We start from the raw sequence: 21241 nt of genomic DNA on the forward strand, positions 1-21241 counted from the left end.
ACACAATTCCTAGCAGTTTTATTGACAATGTTCAAAAACTAGTGATAACACATATACTGCAGACTATCTCCGGGCTATAAAGGACAGAGGCTCATTCATCTGTGCCATTTGTATCTAATCTATCATGTCTAGCTCCAAAACAAACGATTGAATGTGAGCGAGAGGGACAGAAACTCAGATTAACACCTACAACCTAGAGCTCTAAAACTCTGTTAAAAAGGGGGTGTCCTCAGCCAAGCCCCAAAGAGACATTCCTAACCCCCAGAGACACTTGGAAACAACCACTTTCTAGACTAGGGTAGTCACTTGCCACCACAGCCGAATGCCATACCCCATCCAGCTGCAAAGGTCACTGTAACCCCCAGTGACATAAAATAGAGTGAAACCTGGACCCACTCATTCCTAACTAACAGACATCACCAATCACCTGGAGAGCTACCTTCTGTACCCATGTCTGACTTTTCGAAAGAAAATGACAACCAACCAAGTTCATCCAAAGCCCAATCTTAAAAATCTATGATGTCTTAGACAAACATTCAGGCCAATCACCTGCTCCTTTTCTCTCTCACCACTGGCTCTCAGAATGATGACTTCTCAGCCTGTAAAAGCCTTCATTACTATGAACACTGGGCTTATTTAGTCAGGTGAGAGACTCACCTCTTCCAGAAAGATATGCAGTAGTAATGACTGAAACCAAAAGGAGGTTATAATGACTCTTGACTGTTCTGAATGACCAAAATTTTCCAACACTCCACTCTTGACTAATAAGAACACATGCAAATATTAAAGCAAACAAATTCAAAATATTGTTACTGCTTGGCCTGGGCTAACCTAGCCATTGGCCACTATACAATAAGTAGGAACTCTTCCGGAACTGCAATTCTAGTACCTATTTTTTTTTCAGATGGATAGAAAGGACAATGATAAATTAGACATTATAATCTAGATTATATCAGAGGCATTTCTTCTGAGGACCCTGAAAATACAGGCCCTAAATAATCCCATCAAGGAGTTGGTAATTCAGAAGTAAATAAGTCATAAGCGAATAGACCCTAAAGACTTGTGCATCGAACTGCGAAAACCAACATAAAGTCTGTAAGACAGGGCTCCCTACCTTCTTTTTGGAGTGGCTTCTTTCCTCCTCCTTCGTAGCTTTGCTATTTTTCCCAGCCCGGGACAGCTTCTGGTCTCCAGACTGCTTGATGGTGATCTTGATCTCAGGTGGGCATATATAGTTCTCCAGGTTCTTTGGGGGTTTCTTGGCCCTCTTTGTGGTCTGAATCTTCAGCTTCAGACTCCCCTCGCTGAAGTTCGCCTCCTTAATAGAAAACTCCTGCTCTTCCAGGCCGTCTCCTGCCACCCATTTCTCACTGTCTGCATTGGAGTTGGAATCCACATCTCGCCCTGAGCCCAGTTCATCCTCCTCCTCCGGTTCCATGCGTTCTCCGCCCACTGGGATCCCCTTCCCAGTTCCTGGAGCAGAGAGCAAAGGTTCCCCTGCACAACCGGGGGCAGCCGGGGGCTTGGCTGAGGACATTGGCAGGAACTCCGACTCGCCCCCCCTTTGCCGGGAGCTGCTTAAGATCTCCCTGGACTCCATGGCAATCCTACAGTCTTCAGGAGTACTCAGGAGGGGGAAGGGGCAAGGGGGAAAGAGGAAGGTCAGAATCTAGGATGCCCAAAATTCCAAGAACACAGGGGTGCAGCTGCTGGGTTCAGAGTCCCAGGGATGGAGACACGGTGAGGTGCTCAGAAGTGATCAGATCTGCAACTGAGAAGCAGAGAAATAATTAGGCAAGGCAGGAAAGAAAATGACCCCCAAAGAAACTCAATATAAGTTCTAGACGCCCCTTCCCACTTATCTATGCATCAGGAAAAATGATGGAAAGAAATCAAACCAGAATGTACACATCCCCAAATTGGATTATACTGGAGCAAAAGGGAAGCAAGTACACACACGCACACACACGCGTGCCTTCATAATGGACTGTTATTAATTTGTATGGCTATGGGTCCAAGTATAAAGATTAGAGGGCAAGTCCTCCAGCCTAGTAAAAGCTGGAGCCTTCTTATACTGAAGCCACTGGCTGAGTCACCCTCAAAACCAACCATGACGAAAGGGAAGTCTAAAGTGTTGATGCTCGGGTCTGTGGGAAGTGCCTCTGGTTGGCTTCTTGCACCATTTCCCTCTCACCTGGGAAGGACAGTTTGCAAAGCTGATCACAGCACCTGAGCTGACTGGGCCAAGCTCTCCATCCCCTTCGAGGATGGACATTTAGCTGATCTCTTGACCTTTCTTTATAATTTTTTATTACAAATAATTTCAAGGATATATAAGTCTTCCACTTATTTCTTAAAGCTTAGGTACAAGGCTTGAAAAAGGGAAACAAAGTGTGTGGTGGGAAATCACTTATGACTGTGATTAATGCAAAACAAGCTCTAAAACTTTTTCCATTGACACCAAAGACATTTAGCTGTAATAAAATATTTAGATAAAAACAGCCATTCTGGATGGTTTTAATTCCTTTTCTAGTTCCTTAAAGAAAGTGGCACTGTGTCTATGTAACAATGAAAAAGAGAGAGAGCACAGACATTTTACAGGCCTGAGTCCCTGGGTGTTGCAAATAGTTAATGCACTTGGCTGCTAACCAAAAGGTTGGAGGTTCAAGTCCACCCAAAGGCACCTCAGAAGAAAGCCCTGGCAATCTACTTCCCAAAAATCAGCCATTTAAAACCCTGTGGAGCAGAGTTCTACTCTGACACACATGGTGTCTCCCGGAGTCAGAATCAGCTTGATGGCAACTGGTTTCAACTGGTTTGGGGGAGTGTCAGGAATCACCCCAGGATCATCATCTCTCCCAGAGGAGAAGAGAAAAATCAGTCAGGCTCTCTCTGGACCATCTCAAGATGAGTCAAGCTACGCTTCACCTTTACTCACCCCATATCCCAACTTCATACTCACAATTTTCAAAGCTCAAAACGAAGCCCAAAAGCTTATCCCTAAGAGAAACTATAGAGCCCTGGGGCTGCACAAAACCTCCAGACATAATCCCCTCCACCCTCAGGCTATATGTCAGATCACACTCAAACCTTCTTAGACAGCTGAACACTCTAAGTTTCCTCTTCTGAGCCTGTCAATTTAAAGAACTAGCCAGCCCATGTGCCCACCAGAAAATGCCCAACAGTGCCTACAAAGGCATGTTCAGAACAGCCAAGAACTGAGAACCTGAAGATGGGGTGTGTGTCTTATCCCCCTGGAGTCAGCACATTTTCAGCTGACGCCCTGTGAGGAAGGCAGCCAGCAAGGCAGCTGGGCTCCAGCATGGACCCTGCTCCCCAGAGATGCCCAGGAACATACTCAGCTCCTGGAAACTGCTCAGCACCACAGAAAGACACATTTACAACTGCTTCCACTTAGAGGAAAATCCAATACAGCATTTCAGGAAAGGAATGGGCTGGCCCAGTGAGGGAGGGAGGACCTTTGCTGAAGCTGTCCAGTAAACTCTTAATAGCCACCTGTGACCCATGCCACAAAAGGGACAGAGTCCCCTCTTGGGAAGCGAGCAGGGCAGTTAGACCAGATGACATTTTGTGTTTTTTTTTTTTTTTTTTTTTTTGGTAAGATTATTTGTCTCATCTAGATTGATCTGCCTACCTGCCCAAAACCTGATATAATTTTTAAAAAATCATATTAAACTCAACACTCATTGAGGCCAATCTTACTAGTGTCAGGCGCCACACTAGCTGTCAAAGAGATCAAGATGCCTTAGGACATGTTCCTGCTCATTAGACAGTAAAGGTCCAGTGGGTCCTTCTCAGCTTATAACTCAGATCCATACAAATTGTGAGACACGCTTTCTTATTGCAGTAGTGTTTAGTGGTTTACTTCTTCTGAGAGGACTCCAACGTTATATTTTACATCCCCGATACCTACCTAAGAAGCCTTGGTGGCGCTCGGTTGCTAACCAAAAGGTCAGCGATTCAAAACCACCAGATGCGCCACGTGAGAAAGCTGTGGCAGTCTGCTTCCATGAAAGATTTACAGGCTAGGAAACCCTATGGGGCAGTTCTACTCTAACCTATAGGGTTGCTATGAGTCTGAATTGACTTGATGGCAGTGGGTTTTGGATACCTACCTATAAAATTATTCTTGGGTTCAGGAAAAAGGTGAGGCATAGTCTCCAAAAAAAAAAGTTTCTAAAAGTTGAACTGACAAAAGTTGTGTGACAGATATATTTACAACAATTTAAAAAAAAAAAAAAGTGGCTGCTGAGACTGCTCATGTACAATGAAAAACCTCACAGGATTTGGTTTCTTGGATTGGAGGTTTGGGGTCATGGTTTCATAGGACATCCTAGTTAATTGACCCAGTTAATGTGTTTAGTGCCTCTGTTCTACCTCCTAGTTAACCGCAAAGTACTTGGGGTCTTAAAAGCTTGCAAGCGGCCATCGAAGGCACAACAATTCACCAGGAGCAACAGAAGAAAAAGGAGAGCCAGGAGTAGGAGGGTGAAGAATGTGTGGCTAATGGCCTCCATGAATAACTGCCTCCTTTGCCATGAAACCAGAAGAACTAGATGGTGCCTGGCTACCATTACTGAACATTTTGATCAAGGATAGTATAAAAGTATCCTGATCAAAGCGGGGGAAACGCAGAATAGAATTTCAAATTCTCATGGACTCCAGACTTTCTGGAGCCATGAAGGCTAGATGAATCCCTGAGATAATCTTTAAATCTTAAACCAAAAATATTCCTTAAAGTCTTCTTAAAACCAAACAATGATTTAGCTTAACTAGTAAAAAAAAGTCTGCCTTGAGCATTATGCTTTTTTAAGAACTATCTATATAGGATCTAAGAACAGCAATTTGAAACATTAGATAGGAACCTTAGGGGGCAGTGAGCTTATGTTAATGGTGAAGGAACAACTCAGAAAAGGAGGGTGAGAATGGTTGCACAACTCAAATAATGTAATCGATGTACAAATTTTACATGTAGAAACTGTTGAATTGGTATGTGTTTTCTGTGTATATTCTCAACAATAACAACAAAATAAATAAAATGTAAAAAAAAAAAGTTTCTAAACTAAATCCATTTGGACCTTTGAACTAGAGCAGGCCAATGTATGTTGCAGGTTTCACAATGAGATAAAAGAAGGTTAAATTGATACTTCAATGAAATGGATGGTGGTATGAAGTGGATGTATTATTAAGAAAGTATCATCCATCTAAAAAAATAGTTCATTTCTTATATTTAACTGCATAGATCATCAATTAATTTATAAGACAAAGTTCTAAAACTATAAACTAAAGAAATAAGACAGCCACAAAAAATGAAAATTCAATTCAATATTTTTTCATCTCTCTTCAAGTCAAGACACTTAGATACAACAGAAACACAATCTCTTCAAGAAGGTTACACTCTTAAAGAGGAGTTGAAAAACAATGCTACAAGAGAGCAGAATTTTATATGTACTAAAACAAAGGATCAGCTGAAACCTGTCCACCATGGGTGATCCTGCTGACATTTGAAATACCAGTGGCAGAGCTTCTAGAATCATAGCCACACACAAGCCACCATGGTACAACAAACTAACAGAAGTGTGGTGGTGACAGACAGGTTTTAACAGAGCTTCCGGACTAAGACAGACTAGTAAAAAAGGCCTGGAGATCTACTTCTAAAAATTAGCCAGTGAAAACCCTACGGACCACCAGAGAATATTGTCTAATATAGTGCTGGAAGATGAGCTCCCTAGATTGGAAGGCACTCAGAATATACAGTCGCCACATCAATGGATTCATGCATATCAACAACTGTGAAGATGGCACAGGACTAGGCAATGTTTTGTTCTGTTGTACATGCGGTTGCCATGAGTCAGAGGTAACTCAACAGCAACTAACAACGAACAACAATAATAAAGGATAGAAACAAAGTGAAGAGAAAGTGTTTTGTGCTTGGGCAGAGGGTAGACAGATAGGAAACTATACAGGAAGGCTTCAAGGAGAGCATAGGATATGGCTTTGATGTTGAGGAGTTTCAGTAGGTACAGTGAAAGAAGGAAGACACTGCAGCATGAGGCAAAGCCTAGAACAAGAGTGTACAGGGTTTGTTCAGGAAAGTAGAGTTACTGTTTGGCCTAGGGGGTGTGGTACACAATGAGGTCTGGTAAGAGGTATGGTCAGAAATAAAATGTTAGAGCCCACCCATGGGAGGTCCTTGAATGTTACACTAATGAGTTTGGACTTAAAGGTAATGAGAAGCCATTTAAGGGATGTCAGTAGGGGAGGGCCATTATCAAAGTTGTGATTTAGGAAGATAATTCTGGCATGTGGTGTGAGGGATAGATAAAGGGACCCTGATATTAAAGGCAAGGGTACTATAAAGGAGGCTTGGCTGAAATTCAGTTCTTATGGCATGAGGGCCTGAACCAGGTCAGGGTGAGTATGACATGACAGATACTAAAGCTGAAAAAATAATGCGGTTCAAGTAATCCCAATCTTCAGGAACACATCGATTCCAGACTTTCCACACTGGCCCCATCTTAAGAGTCAAGTCTTAGGGTTCATTATCGATCAATTTATATTCTCTACTCAAATCAAACCAGTCTCCATAGTGGCATTTCCCACGCAGAATTCTTTCTGTCTTGGTATATTTGTATAATGTTTTCTCATACCCCCCTACACTGACCCAAGCAATGCCTAGCATACAATCAGTAGCCTCCAAATGTTTGTTGCATAAAGCAATGGATGAACAAATGAACAAACAGCTCCCAAACCTTCCCACATTTCAAGGTCATGCCCAAGTCTCTGCTTCTCCCTGGCAACATTTTGAAAACTCTGATCTGACTTACATTGCACCCAGCTTTATATTTTGCCACTAAATACTAGTCTTCTAGTTGTTTGGGGTACACAAATCTCGTTTTCCTAGCTCAGCTGTAATTTAGTCTCAGGTAGGGACAGACTGTAGTTGTCCAACTCTCACATTCCCTTCAGTCCAGTGCCGAGTTGGACGCTCGATGGTATTCAAGAAGCTCTTTCTGAATGAAAATGAATTAGCCCCCTGACAGCTATCAAATTCCTATGGTTCAAACTATTCTGCTTGCAGCTCCACCCACTCAAGTGGCCCCAGCAAAATCTGCTGCCTATGCTGAGGAGTGTAATCTGGACCCTCATGTCCACATGCACCCTTCACCTTTGGGAACAAGAAATTAAAAAGAAGCTTTCAAAAGTAAGGAGCAAAGAAACCTAACCTGTCTGTTTACTTTACCAGCACACAAAGCTGCTGCTCTCCTTTGGCCTTCTCCCCAGCACCTACTTGTCGCCCCAGATTCACAGTTCAATCTTTTTGGTGAGTTTGGCAGATAACTGTAGGTCTGCCTGTGATGTACCCCCTGGCAACACACCTGTGTGCATGCGTGTGCGTGCACACACGTGTGCGCACACACATGCACTCAGAAGAGGGAAGCCAACACAAGGTGAAAATGTTTTACCTTGTCACATTCCAGCAGTCAGAGAAGGGGCGGGCACACAATGGACACTGTCCTTGGCTTAGGCCTCCAGTCCAACACAACTTAACCCTTTCTGTGGCGCCTGTAAGACTTGGGGCAGAGGTCAGAACATAAAATTTGCTTAGGAAAGAGCTGTCTAGAAGGCCCCAGGGAAACAGGAGCGAGAAGGAGGGAGACAGTGATGTACTTAGAAAGAACAGGCGTTTGGAAGTTTGGTCTGTAATCCTGGCTCTGCTGTTCACAGACACTGAGATGCTAGACAAGCCACATTTCGTCCCTTATTCCGTATTATCTCATTGACGAATGGGGTGGGACCAAGGTCTCTTCCACATTAAACACTTTAAAATTTTACCTGTCAGCCACAGACCTATGGGGACACTCCAAAGTGAGTAGCGTGGATGTGCAGAATTATTTCTGAGTGACCAGTGAATACTGCCTCAGAACTCAAATGGGCGCCAAAGGGTACACTCCCTCACCCCCAAATCTGCAAGATGGAAGAAATTTTCCTAGTCTAAAATATACTATTCACTTGCCTGGTGAACTCTTACTCAGCCTGCAAGTCTGCATACAAATATCAACTCCATGATCCCTTCTGTCTCCTTAGGCCAGTGGTTTTCAAAGTGTGGTTCCAGGACCAGCAAAATCATCTACCAGCTTGTTGAAGATACAAATTCTTGAGCCCCACACCAGACTTAAGGAATGAGGATTCTGAGGATGGGGACAGAACTCTGGGTTTTAACAAGCCCTTCAGGTGGTTTGGATGTGGCTGGAGTCTGAGAATCAGTGCCTTAGCTTTGCGTGGGCTACGCTCTTACCTCTACCAACTACCTTAATCACCACCACCGCACCACCAGTTGCCATGGAGTCATTCAGACTCACAGTGCCCCCATGTGTGTCAGAGTAGAAGTGTGCTCCATAGGGTTTTCAATGGCTGCTTTTTCAGAAGTAGATTGCCAGGCCTTTCTTCCAAGGTGCCTCTGGGTGAACTTGTACCACCAACCGTTCAGTTAGCATCCAAGCAGTGTCTCATCAAAAAAATGGAAAATGATATTTTCCTGATCTACCTCATGAGGTTATGTTTATGTTTTTAATTTTTATTTTTAATAATGGAACCCATGCTCATTGCAGTCTCTGGGTGGCGCAAACAGTTAATGCGCTCAACTGCTAACTGAAAGGCTGGAGGTTTGTGTCTACTCAGAGGCACATCGAAAGAAAGGCCTGGCGATCTACTTCCAAAAAAATCAGTCACTGAAAACTCTATGGGTAAAAAAGAAAACCCTACGGAGCACAGTTCTACTCTGATATACATAAGGCTGTCATGAGTCAGAACCAACTTGACAGCAACTGGACTGGACTGATGCTCATTGTAAAAATAAAAACATAACATACAAACCTCTCAGGGTCTTAAAGGCAAACAATCACAAATATGGGTAGAGCCCTCTGCCTCATTCCTGACCTTTTCCAAACTCCCCCACAGACACTTCATCCTTAGTCCTACCTCTGCTCCCTTGATACCAGGTCCTTCTTTTCTCTTTACATGTAAAAGACACTGGAATGACTATGTAATTCTCATATCAGAGCCTCTTCCCCTCAAAATTCTGTAAAGTATCTTCTAGCATTTATAAGTAAAGGAAGAGAAAATGGGGGTTGGCCCGGTTTTATTTCCTTTGTAGGTAATTTGTTTTATACCTTTTAAATTGAAGATTTTCTTTTTTGTTATGTTAGGATTTTTTTTTTCTTTTTCTTTTTTTTAAATTTATTTGTTGTTGAGAATATACACAGCAGAATAAACATCAATTCAACAGTTTCTACATGTACAATTCAGTGACAATGATTACATTCTTCGAGTTGTGCAACTATTCTCACACTCCTTTTCTGAGCTGTTCCTCCCTCATTAACATAAGCTCACTGCCCCCTAAGGTTCCTATCTAACCTTTCGAGTTGCTGCTGTCGCTATATAGATAGTTCTCAAAAGAGCATAATGCTCAAGGCAGACATTTTTTACTAATTTAGCTAAACTATTGTTTGGTTTTTAAGAAAACTTCAAAGGATATTTTTGGTTTAAGTTTTAAAGATTATCTCAGGGCAATAGTTTCAGGGTTTCATCCATCCCCCATGACTCTAGACTAGAGTCCATGAGAATTTGGAATTCTGTTCTGCATTCCTCCCCTTTTGATCAGGATTCTTTTATAGTATCCTTGATCAAAACATTCAGTAATGGTAACCAAGCACCATCTAGTTCTTCTGGTCTTATGGCAAAGGAGGCAGTTGTTCATGGAAGCAATTAGCCACACATTCTATAGCCTCTGCCTATTCCTGACTCTCCTTCTTCCTCTGTTGCTCCAGGTGAATAGAGACTGTTATGCCTTAGATGGCCGCTTGCTAGCTTTTAAGACCCCAGAAGCTATGCAATGAACTAGGAGGAATAAAAGAAGCACTAAACACATTATAGGCCCATTAACTGGGATGTCCCATGAAACCATGACCCTAAACCTCCATAGCAAGGAATCAAAGCCTGTGAATTTTTTGGCTGTCCATAAGCGATTTCAGCAGCTACTCCTCTTTTTTCTTTCTTTTTTTTTTTGTCATTGTTGTAAATATATATATCACACAACTTTTGCCTATTCAACTTTTTATAGGTGTACAACTTATTGATATCAATTACAGTAATTGGCTGTGCAGCCCTAATGCAATACTACTCAGCCAGTATAAGAAACAAACTCTTGATATATGTTACAAACGTGGATGGAGCTTGAAGACATTATGCTCAGTAAAATAAATCACAAAATGACAAATATCGTTATGACCTCACTTACATAAAAAGAATAGACAAACGTAAAGAGACCAAAGTTTATGTTAGTTTTTTTTAAGTACAAAATAAGTGTGGTGTGCATATCTTTTCCTTTATTTTTCCTGAAATATGATGAGCCTTTTGGATCTGTAGATGCAGGTTTTTTCTACTTCAGAATGTTCCTGTCAATTATTCCTTTAGTTAATTTCTTCCACTCAATGGTGCTGCATTCTTTCTAAATTTTTCTGTAACTCTTAGTTTTTAACTCTCATCTCTGTTCTCTATTTCTATCATTTTCTCTCTCAATGTTTTTATCTCTTTCCTTTGCATTCTGGGAGAACATATCCTATTTGGTCCTCCATAATATCCATCTCATTATATTCCCCATACTCCTTTTGCCTTTACTGACTTTACTGTGGATTTTTAATTCTTCTATTGCACATTTTATTTCCTTGCAATCTTTTTTCAGCTGATTCTGATGTCCTCTCATTTGGCAAGTCCCCTGCTTGCTACTTTATGCTCCTGTTCCACTAAGGCTGGGCTTCTTCCTACTGTGGATGTCAAGCAGCTTTTAAAAACTCTTATTTTGCTGTTATAGTAAATAATTTTCAGGATATTGTTCTTTTGCCTTGTTTTGGGTATTTTTCCACTTAAGGCTTTATCTTGGATTCTTTCTCTTTACTCATACATTAATAAGGAGAGATTCATATAGAGGTACTCTTGGCCTACAGAGGTATTAGACTGCTTTTGACTCTACCTTCCATCCACCTTGAAACTAGTCAAATCCTCCTTTGGAGCTATTATTATTATCAGCTATGATCTCAGACTCTAAGGAGCAGTAACAGTGATGTGCTGAAACTAGCCCCTGTGGGCACAGATGATCCCATTGTCTGTATCTCTTCCGAACTCCAGGTTCAGTGATGGCAGTTGGTAGCTTGAACCTGACATGGTGGGAGTATTTACACCATGGGAATCAGCAAACTACAAATCAGGGCTTGTTGTTTCTTTTCTTTTCTTTCTTTTTTTTAAAGCCTGGAGAGCCAGGTGTTAAGGACTTACTAGAACACCACTACAAGTCCCTTGGTGGTGTAAACGTTAACATGCGTTATGGCTAACCAAACGGCTGGACATTCGAAGCCACCTAGAGGTGACTTGGAAGAAATGCCTGGTGATCTACTTTTAAAATATCAGCCATTGAAAATCCTATGGAGCAGAGTTCTACTCTGACGCACATGGAGTCACCATGAGTCAGAACTGACCCATTGGCAACTGGTAGAACATCACTGACAGTGGACATCCCTCTATTATTGTTTTGCTGGACTAAGAAGGGGTTCTTCTGCTGGATCCTTTGAAATTCTGAAGAGCTTAAATCCACAAAATATACTGTGACAAGGACTTTTTATGTCTACCCTAGAACTTTACTTGAGGAAGTGCCTCTGTCCAAAGTGAATATCCCACGGCCACTCTTCCCAAACCTCTCCCCTCCAGTGTTGCCCTTTTGTCTTATGAGAATTATAGCCTTTGGCAATACGTATAATGACGTTAGGGAGTCTCCAGTTGTCTTATGAAAGCTGCCTATATAGTAGACCTGATGACTGTTTACTTTTCTGGTTAACAGAAATAGTCAGTTTTTGATCTTTGGGAGCAGATAGTATGAAAGAATGGTGTTTGGTCCTAGATAGGGAAGCAACTGTATTTTTAACCTATGCCCATTGGCCTATAGTTATAAGAATCTCCTCTCAGATTCTAGCAAGAGACTGCTGACATTGGCTTTGGAGGTGGTTGAGTTTTCATCGTTCTTTATGTCTTCTATGGTATTTAGGATGGGGAGTCAGAAGTTGCTTTTCCCACTTGGGGGACTCTGCCAGCATCTGGTATCCTCTTCCTGCCCCCTTTAGTTAACTTCTCTTCATCCTTCAGGCTCAGGTCAAATGTCACTTCCTCAAAAATCTTTCCTGAGCTTCACAAACATGACCAGGACTCCCTGTTCTGTGCCTTTATAACATAGGACTTTTCCTTCCTAGCATTTAATTTATTTTATAATTAAATACATGTGCCACTATTGATTTCAAGTCCACCTTCCCCAGTGGACAGTAAGCCCATGAGGGTAGGAGCTGTGTCTGTTTTGCTCAAGATGGTATCTCTAGAGTCTGGCACAGTCCCTGACATATGGAGAGATTCTCCAAATTATTCACTGAGTGAATGTTGAATGAGAGGCTGCGTCAAATGCCAGCAGACACCATTTGACTCAGGTGCCTATGATGTTGAGTGATGTGTCTCGGAAATCCTTCCCGCTGCAGAAACTCCTGGAGTAATTGCTCCATAAACACTGGTAAATGGATGAAGTGACCCAACCCTTCCCCAGCCCTCAATTAGCAGGGGCAAAGGCAGCTCTACACCCACAATTCTCTGACACCCCAAATATACCTAGAGTCTACAGCAGAGGAGGAAGCTCTGACTCAATGGCTTTTTTATACTACATACCTGTATGGTATGATCCTGCTCACAGTTTACCTCCATCAAGCAGCATCCCAAGTACTGTGAACACCACATGCTCCAGCCATATCTCAGGAGGTGCAGTTCTCTGAGCCCCCACTGATATGCATTACTGGGAATGATTCCCTCCTAGTTCTTCTGGCGGGCCTGCCCTTTCTCCTTTGTCCACATAGTTAACTCTAAGTCACCCTTTAAGAACTGGGTCAAGTTTCACCTTCTTCAAGGAGACCCTCCTTTCTACTCCTTACCCTTCCTCCCTCTTTCTCTCTCTCTCTCTCTCTCTCACACACACACACACACACACACACACACACTCACAGATGGTCTTACTTCCCTGCTATGAGAGCATGCAGCTAACTGTTGCAATGTTTCATTCCAACTGCTGCAATGTTTCATTCACTTGACTATCTCTCCCATTAGACCAGAAGCTCTGTGAGGGAAGGGGTCATGTTTTAAATGGGTCACTACCACAGTTACAGGAGTCTCTGGGTGGTGCAAACAGTTAAGCACTCAACTATCAGCTGGAGGTTGGAGGTTCAAATCCACCCAGAGGTACCTCCAAAGACAGGCCTGGCAATCTTCTTGCAGACGTTCTACTCTGTCCACTTAGGGTCACCATGACTCGGAATCGACTCAATGGCAACTAACAACAATAACAACTACCACAGTTCACAGCAGCACAGTGAACACACACAATTAAGAGCCCAAGCCATGCTCCTCCTTGAAAAGAAGACTGGAAATAGCCTGACCTGATGTCACAGGTTTAGACTAATCAGCCTCTCTTTTCCACTTAGTGACTGTGTGTTCTCGGAAATTTTATTTAATCTGTTCAGAGTTTATTTGGAAATTAGGTAATAATCCCACCTCAAGGGTTAGTCTGAGAATTGAAGATTAAATAATATTTATGGAAGAATATACTGGAATCATCTTAGTAGATGTTCAAATTTTTTTATAAATCTGATTTACTCCCATAGTCTGTGTTGCCCAAATCACCATTGACTATGTGTTGCCTTCTCTTCACAGATGATCCTAAGCAAAGCTCTGGGGGAACAGGACTTCAGCTTCCTCCATTGCCCTGTAAAACTGGAAACACATACAAGTAGTTTAATTTGTGCCTGTTACCTTGAGTGTTTTGCTCTTATTTGAGTATTGTTTTCTCGTTGTTCTCAAGTTTGTCTCAGGGAGGAAACAATCACTGTGTTCAGTCAGGAATCCCAGATTTAATTCCCTGCTCTGCCACTCGGAGCTAGATGACCTTGTACAAGTTCCTTTTCCTCCCTGGGTCACCTCATCTTCATCTGTAGAATAAGGGGATGAGATGAGAACATTTTGGTCCCTTACATCTCTGACATTATCAGACGTTGAGCCTTGTCTCGTCAACTTGACAACCAGAAGTCCTTCATAGGCAAGGCCTGTGCCTCCCACATCTGTATCAGAGCCCACCATTTCTGTATCTCTGTCTGTCTGGGTTGCTTGAGTGTAAGAGAACACTAAGACTACATACAGCATCAGGCCCTGTGCTCAGGGGCCTCCAAGACTGAGAATGAAGCAGAATAAGACCTTTAAGGCTAGGCACACTGTCCAGAAACCAAAAGTTTCAGGTCTATCTGCAGAAACAGAAAGTATCGCCTCTGGAAACCAATAACATGAAACAACAGAATGAGCCTTGGGTCTTGGCTCCTAAGCGAAAGATCTCTATAGAACTGGCTGGGACAACCCTTCCATTTCTAGGTTGAGTTCTGACTTTGATGTACCACTTACTACCTGTGCTCCTCAATGCAGTGAAGAAAGGTGCATACTTGTAGGAAAAGAGGAGGTAAACATACCAGTGGCCTACGCTGGGCCGATCACAGTTATTATCAGTTTATTCCTTATGATTACTCTATGATGTAGAAAATCCTATTCTCATTTTACATATATGGAAATGAAAGTCCAGAGAGGTTAATGATTTGTTCAAGGGCACAAAATGCCAATGGCAGATCCACAGTCAAATCCAGACTTCTATGATACCAAAGCCTGTGCTTTTATATCATGATGTCTCTAAAGCACAAAGTGAAGCCAGCTTTTCATAGATGCCTCTGGATACATGAGCTCTAAAACCAGTTACCACCTGACTTGTCATATCACTTAAACTTTCTGCACATCAGTTTTATCACCTGCCCCTTCTATTCTCTTCACAGGCCCCCTCAAGGGAGAAAGTAAATAGTATATACCGAATAGAACCAAGGTAGGTTAAATATGGTAGACATCTAAGAAGTAACTGTGATCATAACATTTCCTGGCAAAGTAGAGCAGAGAGATCCACATGGTAAAAAAGGAACCTAACTTTTGACATGTATCTAGTACACAATAGGTGCTTTAAGTTCCTTAATTTATTTAACCCTCAGCATGCCCATTCTACAGATGAGAAAATCTAAGTGGAGAGATTTGTCGGAATCCCAGAGGTAGCTCTGTCTGACTTCAAAGGTCATCTGCTTTCCATTGAACCATATCACCACTGGTCTTCAAATACCCACATTAAAAAACCGCTGACTCCAACTCATGATGACCCCATGTCTGTCAGAGTAGAACTGTGCTCCACAGGGTTTTCGATGGCTGATTTTGGGGAAGCAGATCACCAGACAGCCCTGGTGCCTCTGGGAGAACTCACACCGCCAACCGTTCAGCTAGTAGTTGAACACATGAACCGTCTGTACCCCTCAGGGACTCCGGTCCTCTGCCATGCCATTGGTAAACTGGGGATGAAAATAAATGTGGCTAAAATGAATGCTCTAACAGATAACAAATTCCTTACTCATTCTTTCTAGGCCTTTTAACATTGACCCCACTACCTGTCCGGTCTTACTTCAAATTCCTCCATTTCTCAATCATCTGATCCAGCAACTGGTTTGCTCATTGTCATTTGACCGTAAGTGTAAAATAACACGTTTGTGCTTCTGCCACAAAGGAGATGCTAGGCACACCTGAAAGCTAAATAAATATTAGCTCCCACTTCCCTTCCTTTATGATATCTTACCTCTAGCTATCTTGGACGGTCATGTAAACACGGCATCGTTACCAAAACTTGTCTATGTCTTTCTCCAAATATATATTAAGCACCTGGAGGTAAGTATCAGTGTCACAGAGCTTTTATGTTCCTCACACTGGTCAGTTCAATTGCTATGCCTTGCTTATATATAGTTTGACTTTCTATTCTAAAGATATCTCTTTTGAATCTCAAACTAAAGAGCTGGTGGCTGACAGGACCTAGTGGTGGGCGGGGTGGTCAGATGTCAGGGTTTTCTCTTGAGTGGTACATGTAGAAGTCATCACCTGGCACACCGTCCTGCTCCTCAGCTTGTTCTTCAGCCCATTCTCCCTGAACTCTGAAAGCTGTGGTGCTGGATCCACATTTCACAGGACCCGACTCCATCTGTCTTGCTGCCTGACACCCCACAGAGCCCAGTGTCAAACTGGTCTTTCTGCCTCTTGGAAACACCGCACTTATTCCCACCTATAATATCTTCCTGGCGACTGTGTACCTATCCCATTGTTCAGGACTCATTCCAAGTCCCACCTGCCCCTTGGAGCTTTCTCTCATCCGTCCAACCCCTGGAGATGCTTTATTTCCCTGCACTCCACTACAGCTGAGTTACTAAGCACTTGATGGCTGTCCACTGCTGCTATCCACTGGTCTTCTGAGTTATGGTGTCTTCCAGCCAGACGGAGGGCACAGATCCTGTCTTCTCCATGTCTAGGGTTCCCCACATTAGGGGCTGATCACGTTCATGTTTAAATGGCAATGAGTAAACCAACTTTACCAAAGAGTTGAGAATTTACGGAGTTTGAATTAAGACCCTGGACAGGCAGAACAGACTCATCTTAGAGAGCCTTGGGTTTTGTCCCTCCCTCCATGGACAGAAGAGCTCAGACTAGCCAGCCGCAAAGTGTGCACTGGGTAAAATGGGGCTCACTCAAAAAACAGTGCAAGGTGCTGTGGTTGGCCTGCCCCCACCCAGATCAAGCAGTTGAACCTTCCTCTTCAGGGAGGTCCTGCTCCTGCCAGGTACAGCGCATGTTCACAATTAGCATCCATTTCACTGTGGCAATTCCAAATTCACACGTGAACTTTGTCCCATCTCTGCCCCTGTGCCAAAGCTATTCTACCTGCCAAGAAGGTCACCTTATTCCACTTCTTCCATCCAACCCAGAACCATATCCTCCATGAAGTCTTCCCTGACTGCACCCCAGCCCTGATCATGTGACCAGCGTTAACTGCACTGTGGATCATGTTCCTGCTTTGGCCACAGACTGATGCTTCCCATGTGAGTTAAGCATGTCTCTCCAGATATACCATCCACTCTCCAAGGGCAAAAGCCAAGTCTTCTGCCAGTCCTTTCCTGCCCCAGACTGCCAGGCACAACTGTTTCGCACAAGCTGCAGGGCTGAGATGTCACTAAATAGTTGTGGATCAAAAAACAGATTGTAATCTAGCTCCAGAGTGCAAAGTAATGAGCAGAAAAGTACACCCACAGGGCTTTCACATCAAATCATTCTTTTTTAGCCACTGTTATTAATCAATACTGAAAAAAAAAATTCAAGGATCTCATTGCTTCAACAACAAAAGGTCAACAGATCTAACAAACAGACACAGCCACCAATGACTGTGCTGGATTTGCTATCTTAGAAGCACATAAGGTGCCCCAACTATTTCTGAGGAGCATTCTCAGCTTACCGCATTGGATCCATCTAACTCAGACCTCCACAACTCTCTAGCCCGAAGCTCAAACCTCAAGCTCCCCAAGTTCAAACCTCTCCACTGGCAGAAATGTAAATCCTTAGCAAATAGAAGGGAAAAGGTAAGGACCCTCCCACATGGTAGGTCACAGAGCTAACTCTCTAACATCATCCCAGTTTTTAAGGCAAGGCAACTCCTTCAAATGCTAATGTGTTAATGATAATTTACCCCACTCTTCTGGCCAGAGCAAAACTGAAATAATCTGAAATGCCATCAGCAAAAAAAAATTATTTATTTCCCGTTCCTGAGCAGCAGAGAAAACAGGGTTTCATTGGCTGTGTCTGCCTTCAATAGCTTTCTGGTTTCAATTAAAACTTCAAGTCTCCAAGGGAAAAATTGGCATCCTGGGAGGCTGAGACTCGGCCAAGTTTCAATGTCTCCACAGGAACCCAGAAAGGATGTCCCATCCGTTAAGCTAGTTCTCATCTTCCTCCTTCTGCATATTAGACAGGCGCTTCAGACCAGAGATTAAAGTACCACTAAAAATAATGATCAGGTTGAGACAACTTTCCTCTCCTAGACCCTCATGTTTGTGCCAGAGAAGTATCGATTAGGCCCCTAATGTAATTGAAAAGTCAAGATAACAGCAGAAATGGAATAGGGACTCCAGGGGGAAGTGCCTACCTATTTATTTCTTCTTCAGCAAAATTCTGCCTCCTGCCTCTCCCCACTGACCATTTTCAACTATCTTCTGCAAAGATTTCAAGCACTGTTTTCTCTTTCCCTCCAACGCTCCTTTGTGGTCAGGTTATTTACAAAACCACTTGCTATGAGCTCTGCACATAACCTGAACCTCTCATGACACTAAGCGGCTGTTTGGTTCACTCAGGGCTACCCCTGTGTGTCTTCTGTGTGAAGTCCAAACTGGGCCTCCCAGCAGAGCCTTCCTATGTAACATTTGGACGTTCACATACAAAAGACCAGATTACAACCCTTCACTTGCCTAGCCCATCCAGGAACCTATAAGGCAGCTGATATTTTCTCCCAGGCTAGAAGTGGCCCCCTTCCTAAACAAGGATGCAGCCTCTTAGAAGCTCCTCCTTATATTCACTACAAGCCATCCCCTCCCCCACCTCCAGTTTGTTTATTCCAGTGACACATCTATTTTCCCTGCTAAAAGAGACACTTCGGGTTCCCTCCTCTGGCTCCTGATTGCATGCACTCACCACCTCCTCCCCCAGCTCAGCTCAAGTTACTCTTATGGCTAGGGGCTCCCACCGCCCAGCTCTTACACCAATTCAACTCCCCAAGATCAAGACTTTTTCTAACGGAGGAGGGAGGAGGATGTCAAGTGCCGAGCGGAACTCTCAGAGTGCTAGGTCTCCATACCTTCTCAAGCTACTCTCCCTATAGTCTGCAAATACTCTGTTTTCGACCAGACTTGCTTGCTTTCTCCTCTTCTGCTCTGTCCCCAACATTCTCCTAACACCCTTTTCTGGTAGGAGGCAAGCTGATCAAGCACAGCTGAAAACACAGCACCTTCAGTTCTGCTCTGAAACCTGGGACTCCAGGGCTGGCCAGAAGAGAACACTCCTCCCTCCAGGAGTTTAGGGATCTTGAAAGCCACAGAAAACTGGAGAAGGGGGAGGAGTTGTAAACTGTCTACATTTTAAAGTGCTACAAACTTTCTCCGCCCTCCACGCCCCAGGCCACTTGGCCCCGCCTCCCAATCCTAGCCAAGCAACATCTTACTGGGATGTGCAAAGGAAACTCTCCCTGCAGTGGCCCAGGTCTCTTCCCAGTGTAGCAGATGTGATAGGCACAGAAAAAGACCCTTCCTTTCCATGCCCCCTCACCCCCAGGCACACACATAAACCCAGTTTGCCACTGAAGATGAGTTTGGAAGGGGCAGAGCAGATTTACCTGTGTGATCTAAAGGAGGTAAGGGATGGGGCCAAACTGTCAAATCAAATTGGTGACAACTACTTAATGAAATTTGTTTTTAGTACAAACCCACAGGAAAAAGAAGAAAAACGGGATAGAGAGTGAAGGCATGAAAAGGAAGTGAAGGAAAACAATGTTAAGAGAAGAGTAAGTAATCCCAGTATTTCCTTAGAGACCATGGACTCCAACCAAACTTTAGGGGGAAAGGTCTGAATAGTTATGTGGGGGGCAGTGGGGACTGGCAAGGAAAAGTAGCTGCTGTAGAATCCCAGAATAAACTGCCCTTCTGGAGGGGAGCTGCTGCAGGATAAAGAGACACCAAATTGCCCTTTTAGCCATTAGACGTCAACCATGAGATTATCAGGACAGTTTATTTGAAACGGAAACGAATCGGAAATCCTTCCTCAACAGTCCTTTTAGACAAATACACACACCCCACACAGACACACATAAAGAATAAATGCAGTATCAGAGGCAATAAGACCCCCTCCCCACACCCCAAGCAGCTCCAGCCTTATCTCCTACTTCCAATTACACTACTTTCCGATCTCCAATGAAAATATTTCCACTTGGATCCGATTTCAGAATTGTTCTAAGAGGGAGGGGGTGCTTGCAGAGTGTAGGGAAGGGGGACAGGAAGACAGTATTTCGGCAGCAACAATTTTTTTTTAGAATCAGCATGCTCTATGGATCAGAAATTGCTATTACCCAACAATGCTTCCATCACAAACAGACACCAAAAACAGCAACATCGTTATCACCATCTTGCGAAAGATCTGCCCAGTCCAGTTTACCTCACTTTGTCTCCGTGGAACTTCTCAGCCAGTATTTTGGTCAAAAGGATAATGGTTGGAAAGACAAAAACAATAAATCGATACTGAAGGGTTCCCTTTCCGGAGTGATTTCCCACTGGAAACCACCGAACGGGGAAGCCTGCCGTTAATTCCCAAGCCCAAGGCTCCTCTGGAAACACACACACAATGCGTGCTCTCACAAAAAAAAAAAAAAAAAAAAAAAAAAGGCATTCATCTTGCTTTTAAGGGAATTCCTGTCTTTTCAGAGTCCCAAAACTGGAGAGCACGAGCAAGAAACTCATCCATTGATTAATATTTTCGGAGAAAGACTAACACACAGTCACAACACGAGCACACACCAACCTTCGCCGGCTGGACCACTTCTTCCCTGTTCCTCTATTAAGGGCACGTTAGATTCTGATGCATCCTCCCCCCACCCCCCACCCCCCAAAAAATCCAACTAGGTTACAATGCAGCTCTCTAGCTCCACTTAACCTGCAAGTTACAAAGAGAGCAAAATGTATATATCTATCTATACATGCGTGTGTGTGTGTGCGCGCGCGTATATATGTATGTATCTTGCCGCCTTCCCACCCCTTTTCCTGCCCCATCCTGCTGCCCAGTCCAGTCCACTTCACCAAAGCCAAACGCGCCAGCCCAGGCCGCTGGCTGCAGGACCAAGGGAGGGTGCACAAGGTTTGGGGGGGGGGGTCCAATTAGGCGAAACTCAGAAAGCTCCCAGCCCTCCAGCCCGACGCTTCCACCATCGCAGCCGCCAACGGGCCACTTCAATTGAGCCAGCATCGCTGCCCACCCGCGGACGGCCCAGAGTCGCGCCCAGCCCTGGCAGCCAGACCGGTACACGCATCCCGGCTCCTCGGCCCCGTCTCCCCTTTCCCGCCCGATGCAAATCAAAGCCCCGCCGAGGCGACATGAACTTTTGCATGCTGGGCACACACACCGCCCCCGGCCCCGGGCGCGCGAAGGCCCGCGG

General features: G+C 43.8%; 1 protein-coding gene across 1 annotated transcript in view; it reads right to left on the reverse strand.

The window, feature by feature from the left end:
- Window positions 1-20743, reverse strand: part of SETBP1 (SET binding protein 1) — a 425952-nt gene extending 405209 nt beyond the window's left edge. Inside the window, exons 1-2 of the mRNA XM_004380894.1 lie at window positions 20611-20743; window positions 1115-1771 (exon numbers count right to left, since the gene is read on the reverse strand). Of these exons, the coding sequence (XP_004380951.1) occupies window positions 1115-1600 (486 nt within the window). The 5' untranslated portion in view covers window positions 1601-1771; window positions 20611-20743. The remainder of the gene's footprint in view (window positions 1-1114; window positions 1772-20610) is intronic.
- Window positions 20744-21241: the final 498 nt, after the last annotated feature.

Source organism: Trichechus manatus, unplaced genomic scaffold, assembly GCF_000243295.1.
Source record: "Trichechus manatus latirostris isolate Lorelei unplaced genomic scaffold, TriManLat1.0 scaffold00078, whole genome shotgun sequence".
In the NCBI taxonomy this organism is placed as follows: Eukaryota; Metazoa; Chordata; class Mammalia; order Sirenia; family Trichechidae; genus Trichechus; species Trichechus manatus.